Here is a 21,916-nt window from a genome sequence, read left to right on the forward strand (position 1 = left end):
CTTCACAGGTCTTTAAAGACCATGTATATGTTAACCAGGCTTTGTTTATTTTTTCACTCGTTCATCTCTGCATGGCGAAAGGCGACAAATCCTTTCTTTGACAAGGGCAACCTTTGGTAACCTTTGCTTACTGTCCTGCTGCGTTGATATTTATTTTTATATGAAGCGCAGGAGAAAATAAGTTTCTTTATTCCTATTCACCTTTCCTGACCCCTGCAGTGGCTTATCACATAAGGCTGCGACACAAAGTTTGACTAATGGAGTAGGTAAGAGAATGTGTTACTATATATTTTTCTTTTTAAAATTTGCACAGGCCCAGCAGGACATATAAGTGTGTGCTTCATTTAAACAGTTTTTATCATTATCACGGCCGATGCAGGACAGCAATAAGAATACAAAATGCCCAGGAAACACTGATGATTTATAATCCTGCTGAAGAACAATCATTTGTCTGTTAGTAGCTTTCAAATGCAGATGAACTGTATTTTATGTGGATAGCTCCAGGGCTTTGAGTGGGATGAAAAAACTGGGGGGTCTCTCAAAGGGGCGTGGCCAATGTAATTGAGGACATGGCTTAAAAGCAGTATGTTAAAAATCTGTGTTTAGCAGTGTGCGTCCTGACTTGTATTTTGCTGTTTCTGTCATTGCATCCAGGTATTTGATACAACAAGTAACATCATACCTACAAGTCAGGACTATTGGCTTTGTCAATGGTTGTTAGTTGCATAAGATGAATAACAGCAACTATGGCTTGTATATAATTGCAAAAGCTTCCACTTAAAGCACTCGTGACATCAAAACAATGTTGCTGATCCTGAGTTTCAAAAAGAGAAGGGAAATCCAGAGAGAAAATGACTCTCCTTAAAGGATTTCCCTTCCCCCTACAACGCTCACCTGGCATGACGTCATGCCGTAACATTCCACTTGTGAGTAGTGTGAGCAGGGTACACCGATTTGCCTGCTGTTACGAAACGGGTCTCTATCGGGCTCTGTTTTGTGCCATAGCACTTTTTTCCGGACTGCAGTGACAGCAGACCGCTGTCACTGCAGTTCGGAAAAAACGGACTACCTGTGTCCAGTGCACTAATCAGAGCCCGATAGAGACCCGCTTTGAGGCCCCTTTAAAAAAACTGCCGGTGCTCAGACCTAGTGAGACCCGGCCCACTTAAAGCCCTGGATAGCTCAGTGGGCTACTGCCTTTGTCACAGAGATCCTTGTGTTACTTGCAGTTCAGAAGTTACAATCCTAACATAGGACAGTAACCAATGAACTGTCATCTAAGAGCTGCATACAAACATGAATGGTATAGTTAGAACTTCGCTTTTTTGGTTTTGTGATATAGTTAGAACTTCCCCAGTCTTTCATTATTCTAATGTTGTTAAAATGAGTATGTTTGGGCAGCTATACATTTTTATCAGTAAAGCTGACCCCCATGGACTACTCTTTAAATCCTAAGGTTGTGTTTCCCCAGACCAAACCCTCTTAAAATATCCCGCCCACCAGTATGGATGACATGTGATTCATACACCTTGTAATCCTCATTGGCTAATATGACATTTCCTATAGACTGATTTACATACTTGTATGATTCATTGTATCTGTATAATGTGTGCGTTGTGTAAAGTACTGGCACACACTACACTGATATGAGTAGCGCTACGCAACAAATGAAATGCATATGAGAGAGGGGCTACATAAAGATAAGGGGCAATGTTGGAGGGTGGCAGTGAGGGAATCTGAGGAGGAGGTAGTGGGAGGTGCTATGGAGCGATGGGGGGCACCGGTGGAGGGTGGCATTGAGGGAATCTGAGGAGGTCAATAGGGGGAGGGGCTATGGGGAGATGAGGGGCACTTGTGGCGTGTGGCTTTGAGGAAATCCGAGGAAGAGGTCAATAGAGGGGGGCATTGGGAGATGAGGGGCGCTGTTGGAAGGTGGGAGTAAAGGTATTTACGGAGAAAGAGGTTATTGGCGCAGCGCCAAAAAAGACTTTCGCATCAGCGCTGAAGCAGGCCTTTCAGTTTTTGTTTATTTAATTAGCAGTCGGGTCAAAAGGGCTACTGTGGAAAATACTTTAAAGTGCGTGCTAATTATATTTACTGCTATATTCAATGTTTTAAGTTTGAAGGTGATTTTCCTAATGTTTTTACCGGGAAAAATTAAAGTGGAGCCCGATGGTGCCTGATATGGGGCTGGGACCCAAGGTCATCTGTGAGATAAGGTGCACTGGAGAGGAGTAGTGGATAATCAAGCCTGTAAGGGAGTGCGTTGCAGAGTCCGTGGTCAGGTGGAGGTAGTAATGAAGAGGGATTCTCCCTGAAGGCTCGCACAGAGGGATCCCGAGAAGTGTCACTTGCCTGATACTCCCACCTCAGAAACCTCCTCTTCCCATCAAAAGGACATAACATGGAAAAAACACTTTTTGAGAGTGATCACATTTAGAAAGAGATTTGGGAAAGATTGCGTTTTACTGGGCCTTGCAAGACTAAGAAGAGATAAAGGAGGGCCCTGAAGCAGACCTGCCCAGACAAATATGCGAAAAATCAAGCTCGCAGTGGCCCACCCAAATGCACCCTTGGCCCACCCAAATAAAAATTCCTGGAACCGGGCCTGATTGTAACAATGTTCAGGAGTAAAGCAGATCATCCTGAATGTATAAATTAGGATTGTAAGTAGAATGAAAGAGGGGACAGAGCAGACACCGTCAGCAGTGATCATTTTACATATGTTTATGATGGTATTCCTTTATATGTGTGTTTGTATAAGTCTCAGTCAGATGGCCTTTATACGGCCTACATGTTTGTGCATGTCGTCTTTCACACACCTGTCTCGTTCACCTGCGCCTCGGTATACTCCGATGGACCGCACCGGTGACCCGATGTGTAATGTTTTTATTACTGCTTAAGAACAGAATGCAGTGTTTCTCTTCACTGTAGTTTCTTTCTTTATTCATTACCTGAATGTATCTTTTCAATTTTCCCAAGTTGCGCTTCTTCTCGTTATTTCTTTCTTCCTCTTTCTACCCCTCATCTCGGCGCTACACCACCATTGCTCCCGCCTTTTGTCTCTCTCTCTCTCTCTCTTTCTCTGTCAGTGTGTCCGTCCATAAATGTGTCTTTCTATACCGTTCTCAATGTCCCCGTCTCTTAATGTTACACCTTATCACTTTCTCAACCTCGTCCTCACTGTCTTATCTTAATCCCAACTCTCTGTCGAGCTCACTATTTCGGTCTCTACCCCACGTCCTCCCTTCTGTCTGTTTGTTCTCCTCTCTTGCATTACACTTCTGTTCCTCTACAGGTTTCTTTTACTTGCTCCTTCATGTCTTCAGATGCACCTTTGTCTTTCACTTTTCATTTCTTATTTTTATTTGTTATTTTCTTGCACCACTCTTTCTTGTATCTGGAGAAATTTTGTTTCTTATTGGATTGCATTTTTCCTCCACATCTATTGGCACATATCATGGCCAGACATTAAGAAACTATTTCTGCCTAGAGCCAGGAAAGGAAGACAAAAATCGATCAAAGTGAAGATGAAGAATTTGTTGCAGAAATCCAGAGTGGAGAGAAGCACTTCTTGTGGGCAATAACTTGCTTTTGACTCTGGATGTTGGGACTGGTGATGTTTCTAGTGTTGTGTTGGCACTTGCATGTTTAAGTGACCACTGCTGCAGTTTAGTCCATGAGAAGCACAATGGCGCTCATGGTAGTCTCTGCCACCTCCCCAAGATGACATCATACCAGACGTAGGCACACTCTGGTCAAAGTGATCAGAGTACCAGCCCAAACCCACCCAAATATGATTATTTTTTATTTTTTATTTTTTTATTTTTGAAAACCTTTATTGTGCGATAGCAGAAAAACAAATACGGGCCACACAACCATCCGGCCGGCCACGATATCAGTTGAAGCACTTTTGCAAACAATGCGGTGACTCAGTAGCACCTCGATACAAATTGACCGTCAAGCAGGGTTACACTGGACACCACCTTGTTACTGAGAAACAGGATCAATGAAGGTTAATTTTAAGGATTTTACCCCCCAATATAAGCGTTTTTAATTATAAAAAACAAAGATAAGGAGAGTCCGTACAATCCCCCTACAACATGAGTGGGCAACATCGTGGAGTAAATATCAACAAACAGTAGAATCCCCCCAAGCAGCATGGCGGCACAAGGATATATGCAACAGGATTATCAAACCACCATTATACACCATGTCTACCGTTACCCACCTCGTACCAAACCAACCCACGGACCCAGATTAGAAACAAGAGAAGAAAAGAGTGTGAGAGAGAGGAGAAAAATAAGGCCCATAGAAACAAAAACGGAAAAAATAAAAATCCCCACCCCCTACCCCCCACCCTACACGCATGCAGAGGCTACAGCCTACCCCCCCCCCGCAGTGTGCCTGTCGCCCGATAAAGAACCCGAAATATAGAAACTAAAGCAAGAAAGAAAAGAAAAAGGAAACCACGGAAGACCGGAGGAGGGCCAAATCTAAATTCTCCCGGACTCCCCCGCCATACATTTGAACTCTACCCCATTTGTGAAAACAACAACAAAATGAATCAAGCACAGGATAGAATGGGGAGAATCATCACATATCACAGCAGTACGCGTTGTGGAAGCGCGCCAAACCGAGTCCCCACCGGCGAATCAAGCACAAGTTGTAAGGAGGAATCTCCTAGCCCTGGCCAGTTCGTGGGCGTCCCCCTAAGCATAGCTCCAGAAGAGGACCCGCCCCAGACAGAACAAAGGAACAAAATGGCCGCACTCGGCCGAGGAGGTGTGCACCAAAAAACAAAATGGACATCGCCAGTCACAAATAGTTCCATTGACCCAAAGGAGGGGTGTCTCCAGGTTCGCCCGATGATGTGCAGTACATTGTAGGGATAGCCAAGCTTGCGAGACGAGGGCAACAAAGGGAATCAGTAGCTGTACTAGCGGCGTCAGAAACAAAAGTAGCGATATCACGGGTGAGGGTGCAGGCTTCAGTAGAGAGGGAAACATTGTAGCACCGCTGAGGTAGGCGGACGGCAGTCCGTAAGCACCAACACAGCCAAAAGACCGCTCCTCTCTGCACTCGTGTGGCAGCACTGTAGCCCAGTCAGAAATCAGCGGAGGCAGCTCAGCGCATCGTTGAAAGCAGGCTAGAGGCGCACATCCCAGAGCGAGCGTAGCATTATCAAGCTTCCTACTCAGCACTCGGTAGCACTCTCCCCATTCAGATCGCAAATCGGCAAGAGCGGCAAGAACAGATCCATAAGTTAACACAGGCTGCTGTTCCAACAACTCCATGGTACGAGACGTGACACACGGTCTAACACACCGCTCAAATCCATGCAGGGCGACACAAGCTGGAATCGATGTGACACTCATCCTCACAACCAAGGAGCCAGCCGCCATTGCCACCCCGTCAGGGGATTCACAGGAACGTGGGGGCGAAACCGGCACCGAGAGGCTGGAGTGAAAGCTGCCGATTTTGTCCGGACACGCTAATAATGGGCAACCAACAGTGAGAGTCATCCCCTTTGCGGCTCAAGACGGGGGCAAACTCGGGGGTGATCCGCGGTAGCCAGGCAAGCGCCAGAATGTGGTCAGCACAGCACAGCTCACCTTCAGCGTTCCACAAGGAGAAAGGAACAGAATGAACTCCCACTTGGCCGATGTGCACAGTTAGCAGAAGGGTCCATCTATTTACCCCACAGCAGGCAGCGTGTCCCAAGGTGCCAGCTCCGCCCCGGCTCGACCGTCCGTCGTCACCCCCGCAGCCTCCGGCGGCGTACGGTAGCACAGGTCCCGGCTCCAGGGCTACAAAGGCCGCCAAACAGTCTCGTCGATATCTCCGGCTATCGGGCAGGCAGGGAAACCAGAGGAACGCGAACCACAACAGCGCACTCTCATAGTCGTACCGCTGCAGCGCTATCACAGGATGAAGGTCAGGATATCGTTGCGGGAAACAAAGGCTTTCGGAGCCGGGAGCCTACACGTCCGTCTCAGTCGCCATCTTGGCTCCTCCTCCCCAAATATGATTATTAAAAGGAAGCACAATAAACCATACACCAATAATACTATCCAAAAAATTACCAGTTCAAACAAATACTTCAAAAGAAACAAATGTTTACGTTTGTAGTTCATAGTTTTAAGTTATTTCAAAAATAACTTGTAGAGTTAGTCCCAAAGCAGTGCAATCGATAATTTTCTGCACATTTTAGTTATAATGGGCCCACAAAACGTGTGCTGTAAACCTTGAGCACTCCCGTTTGTATATGGCGAAAGGTCTTTCTTCATAAGTTGTGAAATTTCGGGACTATCATGGCCACCTCTGGGGACCTGGAGCCCTGTAAACCACTTTCCAGCCTAGTTATAGCCACATTGGCTGCAGCGTCAGCCAAGCCACTCACAAATACACAGTGGCCCACGATGAATACACCCAGGCTTGCACTGGCATACTGGTGCAGCACCTGTTTAGAGCCATTCTCACATGCACTGGCACACTGCAACTATCTCAGATTTACATTGGCCTTCAGACGTTTCACACACTTATAATGTGGCTCACTAGCTCACACTGGTCACAGTGACCACAGCACAGTCTAAAAGTCGGTCTCATGTACATGATGTCATTCTCCAAACCGCTTCTCAGTCTTGCACTTGTCACAGTGACCACATAAGTGGGTGAGAGTCCCTCACACATACATTGTAACCACTCCCAGGCTGACATTGGAAGCAACCACTTTCACTCACATACCATAGAGGTGAGTCCGGGGAGTAGCTATCAATGATGCAGCATGTGCAGTTGAACTAGGGGCCAGAATCATTGAGTGTGTGTAAGTGTTAGTAAGTGAGAATGAGAACCAGGAAGTGTGAATACGTTTGTGTGCACAAGTGTGTTGGAGAGAGTAGGAGTGAGAATGAGTAAGTGAAAATGTGAGTTAGAATAAGTGTGGAACGAGAGTAATTGTTTGAGGGAGTAAGTATGAGTGAGGCAAATTTAGAAAAAAAATCGAGTGAACTCCTGGCCGGTATTACACCTCACCACTTTTAAATATCACCAGCCACCACTGAGATTATTATATTCAGTCCAAGACTATCCCTAGGCCAGACATAAGCTACGTTTGGGTAACACATTTACAAGTGATACCCCAGAGCATCCAGACACAGATGGTCTAAGACGGGCCAGTTTCATGATGTGTAAAGTGGAGCTACCCCTTTCCCCTAGCCTGTAGAGTACTATCTAGCACACCCTCATTGAAAGACAAGACATTCGAAAATCCATATTTTTGTTCAACCCGTACTAGAGCTATTCAGTATCAGCTGTCAGGCATTGTGAATAATGGCATTTAACCTCCTGTACATCTGCATCAGAAAATAGCAGCAGGAAGGGCAAAGGAGTCCATCTCTAGCTCATTATGGAGAAACTCTCCACGGAATAGCAACCGGTGAAACTGGAAGTAGAATTGGAGGGGCATATTATCAAGGGATTTATCTCCGCTTTTTTGGCTTTAAAAGCCAAGAAAGCGGAGATAAAATTATCTCCCTATTACCTAGCTGTCGCTAACACAAGTTAGCGACAGCTTGTAGGAGATAGCGACCATCTTGGGCCCCGCTTTGCATGTCAGAGATATTTATCACTAATGACATGCAAAGTGGACGTGCCAACGCTAACATCGCTATCTCCTATTACCAACTTTTGGAGATATTCGCGCTAAGCGCGAATATCTCCAAAAGCTAACACCTGCCCTGAGCAGTTCTTAGCCATGTTATCCAATGGGAGGTGGATAACATGGCTAAGAGCATTAGCTCGGTAATGCATGGATATCGCTGACTTTACAGCGATATTCATGCATTTCGGCCGATTTTTATCGCTTAGGAGATAAACCCTGATAATAGCAAGGCTCCTAAGCGATAAAAATCGCCGCAACACGGCGATAAAATTATTGCCGCTAAGCCAACATAGCGATAATTATAGCTAGTTGTTGGTAATATGCCCCGGAGTCTCTGTGCGCACAAGCTCGGACTTATTGAGTTTTCCATCATGTAAATGTCCTTCTAAAAGTTGGTAAAAGTGCTAACTATCTCAAATAGACAAAGGGAAAATTGCCTCTAATTTTGCAGCAGCTCGTACAGTGTGAAAGGTTTAATTTTAAAGTTTAAATATTCTGCTATTATGAATGACAATAATACACAAATAAACAAAATTCAACAAAAACTGCCTTAGCAAACTGTTTTATACATGGGATATTTCCAATATTTCACTCTAACTCGGTAGGTTTATTTGGTATGTATCTGAGCTAAGATCATTCCACCGTGATTGATATCCGAAAATCTACTACAATAATTTGAAGGTAAAAGATTTTTACATGTAGGAAAATATATTTTAATATACCCAAACTTACATTTATAGAAAAATTCAAGTGTTCGTGTGTTTGAGTGTGTGTGTTTGTGTGTGTGTGTTTGTGTGTGTGTGTGTGTGTGTGCGTTTGTGTGTGTTTGTGTGTGTGTGTGTGTGTGCGTGTGTGTTTGCGTGTGTATGTGTGTGTGTGTGAGTGTGTGTGTGTGTGTGTGTGTTTGAGTGTGTGTTTGTGTTTGAGTGTGTGTTTGTGTGTGTGTTTGAGTGTGTGTGCGTGTGTGTGTGTGTGTGTGTAGATATACTGTGATACAACTGATCAATATATCATGGACTTAGTTGCAATTATCCAAAAAGCTCATTAGCCTCATGCTACTGCTAATAATGATTTTTAGTTTGGAATCTCTTTATTGAAACGTGCAAAGAGTACAAGAAAGACTGTAATCACAAAGTGTAGTGGAGCTACAACGATGCAAATGGGACTAGCAAGTAGACAATTTGTGTGGAAAAGTGGGGTAAGGTGAAAAGTGAGAGAGAAGGGGGTTCCAAAGAGAGATTAAACAAATTGAACATGGAACAAAAGTCGAAGAAACATTGGCCAGGTCAAAGTTGTTGATACAATGTATTGGTGGGGATCCGTCATATGATATAGCACAACCTTATTTAAGTAAGGAGGGTATACATATGGGACTGAGACTGTCAAATCTGCATAAAATCACAGACATAGGGGCCGATTAGGATGGCGGACGGACTTGCGTCCGTCCGCCATCCCAGAGGTGGAGGGACCGTCCGCATGGGCTGCGGCGGTCCCTCCGTGCAAATTAGGATGTGACCGCCACCCTGGCGGTCACATCCTGGATATTTAACATTGCGGCGGGTGCTGCTTCAAGCAGCACCCGCCGCAATGTTAAAAGTGCATGTTTAACATTTACATGCACAAAGCGGCAGGCACCGCTCGGTGCCTGCCGCTTTGTGCATGTAAATACTGGGGGGTACCATAGGTACCCCCCATGTGCACCCCCCACCCGCCTACACCCTGGGGGCCCGCAACGGGCCCCCAAAATCAAAAGTACACATGCTTTTCCATGGCGGAAAAACCGACGCGGAAAAGCATGTTTACAAATGCATCCTAATTTGGCTGGCGGTGTCTGATAGACACTGCCAGCCAAAGGAGAGCTTTTCCGCCGTGGTTGTAATCCGACCGCGGCGGAAAAGCAGCGGACAGAAAACAAGACCCACCAGCCATCGTAATGCGGCGGTGGGTCTTTGGTGACTCCGCAGAGGATTTTCCGCCTCCTCCGGGCCGGAGGTGGCTTCCGCCGGCCCAGAGGAGGCGGAAAATCCTCCATCCTAATCGGCCCTATAGTTCCAATACCTTCAGTTCTGGTGGCTTGAAGCAGGTGAACTCTATGTGTGAGAGGTAGCTAAGTAGGGGCTGCCATATTTTTTAAATTTAGCGTCCGAGCCTGCCAGTTTGTGGAATAGTTGTGCCAGTTAGGGTGGTCCTGTTTGTTTCCAAGCTACTTCAATCAGTTGCCTAGCCGCCTGCAGGATGTAGCTAATGAGAGCCCAGTAAGTGTATGTCATGGCTGCAACATTGAGGGGCTGTAGTCCCAAGATTACTGAACGGCAGGTGGCAGGAAGAGGATATCCCACAACAGTTTTTGAATGTGACTTAGGACCTGTTTCCAAAAGGTGTTGATGAGGGAGCAGTCCCACCAAATGTCTGTAAAATTGCCTCTCTCTAGTCCGCCTAGCCAACAAAGAGCTGACTCGCCGGAGTAGATATCGATATGTGGGTAGGTGTGTGGGGCAGTTGGAATATGAGCTTGTAGGATGTTTCCCTCGGAGGGAAACTGTGGTATGTTTTAGGTATATTGCGCCATAAAGTATCTCACTGTTTGGGTGCAATTTCCTTGGGGCTTTCCTTGTTAAAGAGTGTTAGGTAGGGTTGCTTGCTGAGAGGGGTAGAATTTTGGAGCATGCTGTATATATTAGACATAAGCCCCTTTGAGCCATCAAAGGTCTTAACAACGGTCTTGAATGGGGTGCTTGGATGAACAACTTCTGGCTAAACTGATAGGTGAAGCCTCAACTGTAGGTACTGCAGTTTAGCAGACTCGGAGAGAAGGTACTCTACTTAACATTGATGGAAGGATATTATGGTAGGTCCCAGGAAGAGGTCACTTAATGTCCTGCAGACCCTATATGTCCAGCCATAGAAAGCATGCAAGATAGGGCAGCGGCGAACTCTGGATTACGGGAAATCAATGTGTTAGGTGAAGGGAAAGTAGTCAGTCTCTTTGCAAGTGGCAGTTTATCCCATTTGTCCAGGACTATCTTTGTCAGGGTGGCGGCATGCTGGGCGTGCGTGGGAAGCCAAGCATGGTCACATAAAGGCATACTTGCTACTTCCCTGTCGAAATGGAACCAGTGGCTCTCACTCTCATGCGTGACACAAGAGGAGATGGTTTTCATATGTGCTGCCCAATACTACTCCAAAAGGTTGGGACACACCAACCCACCTCTGCCACGTGGTTGCATCAAGAGTGCAGAGGAGATTTGGGGCCAGTTCCCATTCCATATACATGCACACAAGCCACATTGCAGAAGTAATTTCATCTGTGGGATTGGGATAGGGAGGGTCTGAAAAAGGTAGAGGACTTGTGGTAAAATATTTATCTCAATCACAATTACCCTCCCCAACTACAAGACATATAGAGACGTCCACTCTCGAAGGTTCTCCAGGATCATGCAGTGGAGCAGTGACCAATTCGCTGCTGTCCAAGAGGACATCGTTGGTGTCAGATTAAGACCCATGTATATAATTCTTTTAGGGGACCAGTGGAAGGGAGCCAGGCCCTGCAACATGGGTACATCAGGCTTATTCAGCTTAAAGCCTGCGGTTGGTGCAAAGGCATTACGACAGACACCACTGCCAGGAATGAGGTGGCAGTGCACGTTAGAGTAAGAAGTAGGCCATCTTCAAAAAGATTTACTTTATATGTCTGCCTTCCAAAAGGGATACCCGTTATCGCCTCGGTGTGGTGAATAGAAATTGCCAGTGGCTCAACTGCCAGGGCGAATAGGAGCAGCAACAGGGGACAACCATGTCTGATGCCCCTTCCCGGGGCAATGGGGTCTGTAGTATGGCCATTGACCTGAACAGTGGCCACAGGAGCCATGTAGGAAGCCATGATCATTGAGCATATAGTAGGGCCCAGCCTGATTCTGATCAGCACAGAGTGAATAAAGCCCACTCCACTCTATTAAATGCCTTCTCTACATTCAGCGAGAGAAGGCAAGCCGGGATCTAATGGCGGTGTACCTTAGCCACCAGGTGTGCCACCCTGCGTACATTATCTGGACATGGATTGGTTAGGTCTAAGGCCATGAACTCCCTTTTCAATTGTGCAGACATAGCAACCACACCCTCGTATGTACTGGAACATCGGTCCATTATTAGGTCCTAGACTAGATTAAAGTCCGCTCTAACTATTATGTCCCCCCAATCCCCTGAGCTGTTTTTGCAAGGTGCAGCAGATATGAGCATCTTGTGCCATGTTTGGGGCATATGTTAATCATACTGAGTCTATGTTTATCCTGAAGTAAATGCAGGTTTTCAAAATGGCCCTCCCTGACACATGTTGCCTTAGTATTGTGGGGAACCCGGGCCGGTTTGCAAAGTATTCCCACCTCCACTGTTCTAGTATCTGTTTATGCCCAGTGGCAAACAGGGTATTAAGGGTGTGATATGTTATGCCTGTCAACCCTGTGGAGATTGGTCTCCTGCAGGAAAACCACATTTGGGTTGTGTTGCAAGATGTATCCCCAGGCCTGCTTGCTGGCCGCTAGTTAAGGATGACATGATGAGTGGGCAAGTTTGCGGCATACATTAGGCTGAGAACTTTTGCAGAGATGAGTGCCACCTGTAGAGTAGGTGTGGGTGAAAGAAAATATAAATTTTATTTTTCTCTTCTACCATAGTTCATGGTAAAGTTAATAGACTTAAAAAGAAAAGAGGGGTTATAAAACTCAATAACTGTGGACCAACCAGGTCCGACATTTGCGTCCAGTACCCACGTAGATCGGCACCATGGTGTCTGCATCTCGTCTAAGGAGTCACCCTCTCAAGAACTGGTTCGCTGGGAAAGGCCACTGTATAAGGAGCCAGGTGCAACTTAACAATCAGAGGAGCCTCTCCGGGCCCCACCTCATCATCGTTATTGTCAAATAGGCAAGTGCAATCCATGGGTGAGGAGCTCACTATCTATTCATTGCTAGCTCCCTCAGAGGGAGCTAGCAATGACTAGATAGTGAACTCAAAGGGAGCTAGTAAAACAGGTGGTCAGTGTTATGGATGCATCCATAGTTTGTAGGCGCTGAATATTGTCTTGCTTTGTTTCCTAGACCCCCGACTCAGCTGGACATTTGCCAGAGCGTCGATGTTTAACAGTGTTCCAAGCAGGCCTTAGATTAGGTCTGGGAGAGGCTTCAGTTGGGGAGGAGGATTCATCCCGGTCTGCTACAGGAATATCCAAAGTTTTTTTTTTGCCTCTGTGAGGGATCGCAACGTGCGTTGTTTGCCCTCCTACTCAAAAAAAATGCAAATGGGTATCCCCACTGATATTTGATATCCATGGCAACAGTTTTTCGGTGATTAGTTTAAAATCCCTCCTACACCATGGTGGGGGAAAGGTCCTGACAAAAATGTATCATGCGCCCCTTGAAGACCAGGTCAGCTTTCATGCTGAGTATCACTTCCTTTTCTGTGGACTAATGTACTCATGTCAGTTGCTGCGTTGGGCCCTGCCGGGCGCGGATGCCACTTAGTGCACTTGGTCTAGGATAGGCAGGGGAGCATCTTCATCACCCTTGATTGATTGGAGGAGAGTCCCTGTAAACACCATGATGTTGGATCCCTCCACCCCCTTTGGTACTCCTCGAATGCAAATGTTATTGTTGTGGCTGCGATTTTAAAGGTCCTCTTGTTGAGCTTGTAGCTTGCTGTTCTGTTCTTCCAAAGTTGCTACTCGCCTCCACAGCAACTTCTCTGGTCTTGTGACCTGAGGTCCACTGTGAGCTCCAGGTCGTCCATCTACTCTCCTATCTTACATCCCTCTTGGTGTCCTTGATAAAGCTCTTATGGTCCGTTTTGAATGAGCCGATTTCAGGGTGAATTTCCTGGAGGAATTGTGACATATAGTCTTGCGTTATAGGTACAGGGGTGGGGATTGTGTCTTGCTTGTCCTGAACTGGATTGTGCCTGTACTGTTCCATCATTGAAGGCTTGTTTCAGAGTGAGGTTATGGACACATCCTTGGCAGGTTTGTTGCATGGCATAGTTCAAAGGAGGGATAGGTCCGGGGTAGCCAGGAGATCCTTTACCGTTGCTGAGAGGCAAAAATAGTCAGTAGCCATCGGGGAAGGGGGGTAAGTCACTCCTCTCTTTGCACAAGGACAACAGTGACTATGGAGGGCGCTCCCCCTAAGAGGGTGATGTTCTAGGCAGCAGGTAGGTCACAGTGGCAGTTCACAACCTCACAGGATCTCGCACTGGGGCCCCAAATGTACCCCCATCCCAATAAGGGATGCACAAAGGGGGTCACACATAGCTGCATCTTCCGGAGCAAATGAGCAAAGAGTCATCTTTATATCAGCAGTGAGGACCCCAGGCAGATGCAATCAAGGAAGAGGGGTCAAGGGCCGCATCCAGTCAACGGAGCCAAGCAGTTGAAAGGAACAGTCTGGTCAAAGGGCTAGATATCCGAATGGTCGAGACCACATGTGAATAATTCAACAGTCAGTTCCATGCTCCTGATTTGAGCAAGCCTTGCTGATGAGGGGTGAAACCTCCAAACTGGTCCCAGGATGCTTGTTTCTGGTCCAGGAAGGACCTGGCCTGGCAGTTCGGGCTGGACTGTTCCCATGAGGAGCAGGGTCAAGACTGATTTGCATATGGCTGGGCCCATATTGGGGTGGCATAGTGAGCATAAGAACAATAGATTAAACCAATATCTGTGACTGGGAGTGAGTGGTTAAATCGTTTCAGTCCTCCATCCATCATCTTGTTGTGTTTGCTGTGTTTGCCCTAGGAGGCCAAGGGTATGACCAGAAGTGGGTCCCTTGTGCACTGTGGCACTGGATTCGATATAGCCTGGCTGATGAGGGGTGAACCCCTGAAACCAGTTCCAGGATGATTGCTTCTGGTCCAGGGAGGACCTGGCCTGGCAGTTCGTACCTTGAGGAGCAGGATCAAGACTGATTTGCATTTGACTGGGTCCAAATTGTGGTGACATAATGAGCAAAAGAACAATGGATTAAACACAGATCTGTGACTGGGGGTGAGTGGTTGAAAGTTTCATCTCTCCGTCCATCATCTTGTTGTGCTTGCTTCAAAGATGAGGTAGCAGGTCTGCCATGTGTTTTTAAGCCATTTGGATTAAAGGATGTGATTAACCATGTCTCTAGAACACAAATCAATAAATGTAATCAAAATATTTACTAACACTAATTGTGGACATGGCCAAAAGCATTAGTTGACCTGATGTTGACACCAACGGTTTTGAGAGCAGAATAAGTACTCAACAGAAAGTTGTCATTTGGCAGCAACCGCTTATAAAGATCTAAGTCAGAAAATGTGATCTGTGAGTGCAACGGAAAACAGTTAACTGAAGATACTTTGAAACAGATTTACTTGGTTGAACCATCACTGCAGTTGTGCCACTCTAGAACTATTGAATCATCGACAGAAGAACGAATTATGAGAGACAGCCACATCAGCCACTCCAGCCACAGCAACCCAGGTACCCTTCATCCTACTTCATCTTTTGGCAGCACCAGTTACTGTCCAGAGTATGTTTTCCTTTACAAGAAGTCTTCATGGCAATTACTTAATGACCTGTTCAGAGACCCTTGGAATCCTCTTCTGACCCCACCTGTTTGCTTCAGTAAGGGAAGACATGAATTGCATATGATTGCATCCATTTCAGAGAATCTTTTAGAAACCCAAAGAGGTAAAACATTGATGTAAATTGTGGATGTTAATATACTATGCATACATTTCTGAATTTTCTGACATTTTGAAAATCAAGGTATCGTCACTTGTAGATCTCTTTGCTTGCCTAGGTTCTACTTAGGTAGATATTGATACTATACTATCATCTGCTTCCCTCCCAGTGACTGTCTCACATTTACACAGCATGCTATTATGGAATGAAATAACACTTCTGATTTGTGCTGTTTCCCTCTGATCAATGCACGGTACCTGTTCTGCACCATGCTCATTGCCATCCAGTCCGATGGGTACACATTCTTCCCAATGAGATCTTTGAACATTATGAATGTTTCCATCAAAAAGTCCTGCAAAATATAATGGTTTACATATTATTAAAGTAAATAATACAACGTGGTAAAGAAAGCGGGTCACAAGGTATACACTGTCTTATTCTTACCTCCCTCGGAGAGGTGCCCAGGTCAATGCACTAACCCTAAAGGCATCAAACTTTAACCTCCCTGTGATTTGTGTCTACAGTCTCACACACGTCAGACATCTACTCGTAAGACACCACCATGTCGAGCCATAATACTTGTAAACGTATTTTCTGGTTTGGGGCGGAGCATCGGTTCATGCATTTCACGGTTGATACACTTGGGTCGGAGACCAAATAACTACAAATGTAAAGGCTGAACATTAGTGAAACCTGCTTTATTCACCGAAACCATAGACATCTGAATATCCACAGTCTGAATTTAGGAGCTGCATATTTTCTCTACAGTTTTGCACGCTCTACATTAAAAGAGTCTAACGTGCAATTTTGTTTTGCCAAAATCACAATCATAAGTATGCACGCACTGATACCTTTCTTTTCTGTCTGGTTTCTCCTTTGTTTGTATTACGTTTTGTATGCTACATATTAATATCTAATACTGTTTTTCCGTGCAAATAGTATTTTAAAACATGTGGTACATGTACATCATATTTGTATGCTTTAGAATTACACCTTATCTGCCTCTTCATTATCTGGTGAACAACAATTCTCCTGACTGTCGTTGGCAACGACACAGGCTTTATTGATTCCCGTAAAACGAGTCCCATGGCTCGATTTCCTAACCCCCGTAATGCAAATCATTGGGGATTTACCTAAAAAAGGAACGAAGAATGGAAACATCCCAAAACACCATATATTCCAATAAAACAGAATCTTGCAGCCTGAAAGCATCAGCACACTCGCTAATCACTGTTTAACCCTCTGGCATTATATCGTAACCCAAATATAAATGCCACCCACGTCCTCAAACGCTGCAGCAATACTACCAGGACTCACAAACTGTGAAACTTAAAATACAGCAAAATACAGCAATCCTGGCTTAGGACCTCCAGCTAATATCTTAGCAGGTTTAAACAATATTGATATCCTCCTAGGATCTTTAATGTGAATATCAAATGTCAATAAGACTCCGTGGACCTTCTAGAATGAAACATCAGAAGAGAAGGCTAAAATAAACATATTTTGATTTAAACATATTATAGACTTACAAACAGTGTAGGCCTACGACCTGCAGTCCTCATGGAATATAACTACGTTATCTACAGGATACATGGCAGAGCCAAAACCTTAGAACACAAATAACTTCCTAACACTTGAGGAAGTTCAAAAAACATATATATAGACGCGTACTATTAATTTGGAAGTGTAGGCATGCGCTACTAGGCACGAAGGGTATCAGTAATAGCGATTTCGCACTGTATCTCTTAAAAAATGTCACCTTTTGGACATTCATGAGATAACATCACCTAAGCTTAAATATTAGACTTTCCACAAAACTCAGCTATATAACAGTGGCTAAATTCATGATTGTTCCTGTCTCACAATGGATACAATTGCTTCTACCATTTTGATATTAATACACCTCTGAAAGTATGCATACAGAAACAAGTATAAGCAGTTGTTTTCCTATAGGAAGTAGTATTTTACATGTGTGCTCAAGCTGTCTTATATAACATGCTGTGCCTTAGGAGTATGTTACTCACTCTGAAACCTGTATCAATGTTAAGCTATACAAATATTTCTAGCTTTCCAATGTTTACATAACCTTCAGTCAGCTGATTGTCTATGCTGCACATTTAGTCTTGCAAAAGCCCCAGGTCTGGGAGCCATAGAACCGAAACAGATGATGGCATTTGCTGCCAGTTTCTTAATAGAACTAAATCATGAATGAAGCCACAAAATAAAGTTTGGAAGGACGATCATTAAATGAATTACAGAGAAATAATTAGTAGCAGTTCTTTCTAGGATATCGAATTGATCCAAAGAAGTGATTATCACTATCTGTCCCTGTGTTCTTTGGCAAAATACTTGATAAAACCTCTCCTGTGATAAGGGTATAATCTCGAGTTTGAAGAGCTAGAATCCTCCAGAGGCTGCATAAGTAGAAAAGAGGAGTTTATTATAAATGTCCAGTATTTGTAAAGCGCAAACAATTACCCAAAGGTGTCAGGGGCCATCGGGAAGATTAAGAGAGCTATTGCCCAGAGTCACATGTTGCTGGGCTAATCTGCCTCCGGCACCAGGGATCAAACCGTGAGCCCCCAGGTTTCTGAGTCAGTTGCCCTGGCTGCTGCGCCACACCTCTTCCACATTTACAGAAGGGATAAATATGTGTGGTGAATGACTGTCAGGCCTCTGACTGGTTGACAGCACTGGCAGGGGAGCTCAGAGAGAGAGTGGCCAGACTGATGTAAGAAGTCCAGATTTACTGTGGCCAATTAGTGAGATTCTGCACATTAAGTACAGTCAATTGCTTGTCACCCATTGCTATGCTCTGGTTTGTCACTACAGCTGTCAACAGACAACTATGTGAGAATACAAGGAAAAAGGATTTGGCTCCACACACCTGTTGGGAGACAGGAGTACATGTTTTCATTGGGCAGAAGTTGTGTGTGTAAGAACTTGGGGTCTCTAGTTGGCAGAGGTAGTTACCACTGTCAAAATAGGGACCCTTGCTTCTAGTCAGGGTAAGGAGGATACACTCTTTAGATAAACCCTGCTCACCTCCTTGGTAGCTTGTCACGAGCAGTCAGGCTTATCAAAGGCAATATGTAAATTATTTGTACCAACTCTCACAGTAACACCGTGAAAACACCACAAATGGACTCCACAACATTATAGAAAAATAAAAGTATTTAATCTAAACTACACAAGACCAAAACGACAAAAATCCAACATACACAGTTCAAGAATATGGTTTCAAAAGAGTTCTTAAGGTTGCGTTAAAATAATCCACAGTTGCGTCACGTTTTAGGCAACAGTACCTTTAGATGCGACAAAAGTTCCAAGTAAAAGCTGCAGCGTTGAAAAGCAAGTGATGTGTCACCACTCCTGAGACCCTGGGGAGGCAATGCGACAACCCCACTGGACGCAGTGGGCGTGTTGCGATTACTCCGGTCTGCATGAGTAGGGATGCGTGGATTCCGGTGCGCAGGTTTCGGTGGAAGCGGCTCGCAAAGATACGATGCGACGATCTTCGTGACAGTGACGATCTCAGGTGCGGCGACGATGTGCGGCGTCGATTTTCTCCTCTCACCGCCCTTCGATGCGATGGCTCTGCGACGACTCTCACAGCGACGTGATGCGGTCCGCAAGAAGGCAGTACGATGATCTCACCCAGTGACGACAGGCTCTGCGACGATACTCGCAGCGATGGTACTTTTACCGCACCGGAGCGATGCATTCCGCAAGCGAAGGATGCGTCGGTTCTTGCAGCAGCAACAGGAGCTGCGACGCTCTCGATCTTCGCGGCAGCGGAAATTTCCTCGCACTGACGGGGATGTGCTCCGCAAGCGAGCGATGCGTGAAACTTTGCAGACAGTCTTTAGTGTCTTCTTTTTCAGCTTCCCAAACAAAGGCACAACTTGCAGAGGCACCACAACTGGCCCAAGCACTCTGGGAAGGACAGCACTCTCTCAGTAGACTCCAGGGAAGCAGGGGGTGAAGTCCTTGTGTTCCTGGGACTTCTTAACAGGGAGCCAGATCTACTGAGGCCCTTGGAGATCTCTTCAAGCAATGGGACACAGCACAAAGCAAAGGTCAGACAAGAGAACAGCAACTCTCTAAAAGTGCTGTTCTCAAACACAGGATTTAAAAACCACCTTTCCTAAAAGATGTGTTATTAAATTCTGAGTTCAGGGATACCAGACTTGTATGTCCTATCTTGCTCCTATGGGAAGATATGCAGGTAACCATTGTACACAGCATTCCCTATGATAACCTATGGGCAATATAGCCTTACAATAGTGAAAAACGAAAATGGCTGTAATTCACAAACAGAGCATGTCACCTGCATTTGTACATGCTCTACCTTTAACATACACTGCACCCTGCCCAAGGGGGTAACTTGGGCCTTCCATAGGGGTGACTAATGTGTCCAGAAAGGGAAGGGTTAGGCCTGGTCAGTGGGGACACTGGCCAGGTTGACATGGCATTTTACCGACTGCACACAGGCACTGCGGGGGCAGGTCTGAGACACCATGTTAGTGCTACTCATGTGGGTGGCACAATCAGTGCTGCAGGCCCACTAGTAGCATTTGTATCACCAGCCCTGGCACACAAAAGTTTAAATGTGAGTAGGATGTCATCAGTATAAAGAACCACTTCCAGTTTTCCAGCTGGAGTGTGTAGCCATTTACTTAACTTTACTTGGTATATGGGTGCAGCGTGGCGTTGCAGGGCAGTGAGCAATAGAAATGGGGATAGTGAAGGTGAAGGTGCTAAATTCAATGTCTCCACATTTCACCTGGGCCATGGTGTTTGAGTAGAACTGCCTTGTCTTTGATATAAAGTCGCCACCCAGTTATGTCCTTTTCCAGTGTTTGGAACAGGTAGCCCCATTCATTTCTGTCAAAGGTCTTCTTAACGTCTGTGAAGAAGGCAGTCCTGGGGAGTCTTAGTAGCCATAGTAGATGTGCCAAATTTTGAAGGTGGTTTCTTGACAAATGTATAGTGAGAGACCCTGCTTGAGATCCTGCTTGAAATCCTTTTGCCAACGACTTTTGAAAACATTTTCATGTCAACATCAATGAGAGAGATGGAATGGCAGCTGGAGCAGAGTAACTAATCCTTCCCTGGATTGGAGATGACTAAGATCAGAGCCTGTAAGAAAGCGGACTGTTTGGGGGGTGGACAGTCGCTCACCTCAAGGAATAAGAGCACTGACTTGTCACAGTGAACCTCAAAAGTCACTAAATTAATCTGTATTCAACTCCCTGGTAGCTATGCCACAGAGCAGACACAATTAGTAGGGCAATAGTAAAGTATGTATAGAGCACTAAAGCAGTAATAAAGTCAAAACACCAAACAGCTAAATCCCAAAACCAATTGGAAAAATAGAGTGAAATTGAATAAAAAGAATGAAACCAAAATTACAAAGATCCAATAACGGGAATAGTGCCCAGGATAATCTATGGAAGCAGTAGGTGGTAACTAGGGATGACATCAGACTGACCACAATGGATCATGGGTAGAATACACCAAGCTGGTTTGTCCCAGTCAATTATTTTACCTTCTGACTTAGGGGTTTCAATGGAGCTCAAAACTTGCCAGCAGGACACGCCTGAATCTGTATCCAATGAACTTGCATTGAAGTCAGACACTTTAGCCACATGGTCCTCCAGACACTCTGAAGGTCTGTGAATTCCCAACTCTACAGGGGTAGTGGAGCATCTTCTCTGGGCAACGATGAGGCTCTCAGGACATCAGAGGCAGCAACTAGTGGCCAGAATTCTCTCCAGCAGAAGCCACTGTCAGGATACAGTCTAAGTCCAGTTGATACTGGGCAACAGGAAAAAGGTCTCTAGGAGCATGTGTCACTGCAGCCACACAGGAGCCACACTGGAGGTAGAAGAGGAAGTAGGTCCAGTCCTGCAGGCCTCGTTTCAGGTTAGAGAAAGCAGCAGAGTTCCTCTTCTGAACTTCTGCAAGTCCAGTAAGTGTTCTGATTTGAGTTCATTGGAGTATTACAATTATGGTTTGCAATTTGCCAAAGAGTTGGAGTGATCCTGGCCTCGCACTAACCAATGGGGTAAAAGTTCACACAGGTATCCCTACCCACTTTTTCAGTAGTTCATGTTTTCCTAATGCAAACAATCCTTTGCTCTTAAAATCCAAAATGAGAGAACCCTTTCTCTCTTGTGCAGAGTCTTTGTGTTCACCGAGAGGTGTGGCCAGGGAGATTAACTGTCCCCTACTCTGTGTCCACTTGCTTAGGAACCAAGACTTTTCACTCCCAGGTTTCTCTTTATACTAAACTTTGAATGGGTATGCTTCATCCCTGTTAATTTCAAGTTAATGAAGTACCTGTAACCTCCTCAGAGGTAGTTTCTGAGCTGATAGGGATCACATGCCCCACACCCAATAATTCTGTCACAACTTAATAATGTCAACCATTGACAGGGCAGCTGCTGGCAGGTACATACAAATTAGCCTCCCGGAGATCCAGGCAGGATAAAGACATCTTTCTAACAGTTATGTTTTCCAAATATTTTTTAAAATCTAACTTCAATAATGAATTG

At 45.3% G+C, this 21,916-nt stretch overlaps 1 protein-coding gene across 2 annotated transcripts in view; it reads right to left on the reverse strand.

Moving 5' to 3' along the window:
• The window catches only part of DOCK2 (dedicator of cytokinesis 2), a 2,042,522-nt gene that overhangs the window by 447,326 nt on the left and 1,573,280 nt on the right, over positions 1-21,916 (reverse strand). For both annotated transcript variants that reach the window (XM_078653374.1, XM_078653373.1), the window contains exon 29: positions 15,614-15,708. In XM_078653374.1, coding sequence (XP_078509500.1) covers positions 15,614-15,708 — 95 coding nt within the window. The remainder of the gene's footprint in view (positions 1-15,613; positions 15,709-21,916) is intronic.

Source organism: Lissotriton helveticus, chromosome 7 (genome assembly GCF_964261635.1).
Source record: "Lissotriton helveticus chromosome 7, aLisHel1.1, whole genome shotgun sequence".
In the NCBI taxonomy this organism is placed as follows: domain Eukaryota; kingdom Metazoa; phylum Chordata; class Amphibia; order Caudata; family Salamandridae; genus Lissotriton; species Lissotriton helveticus.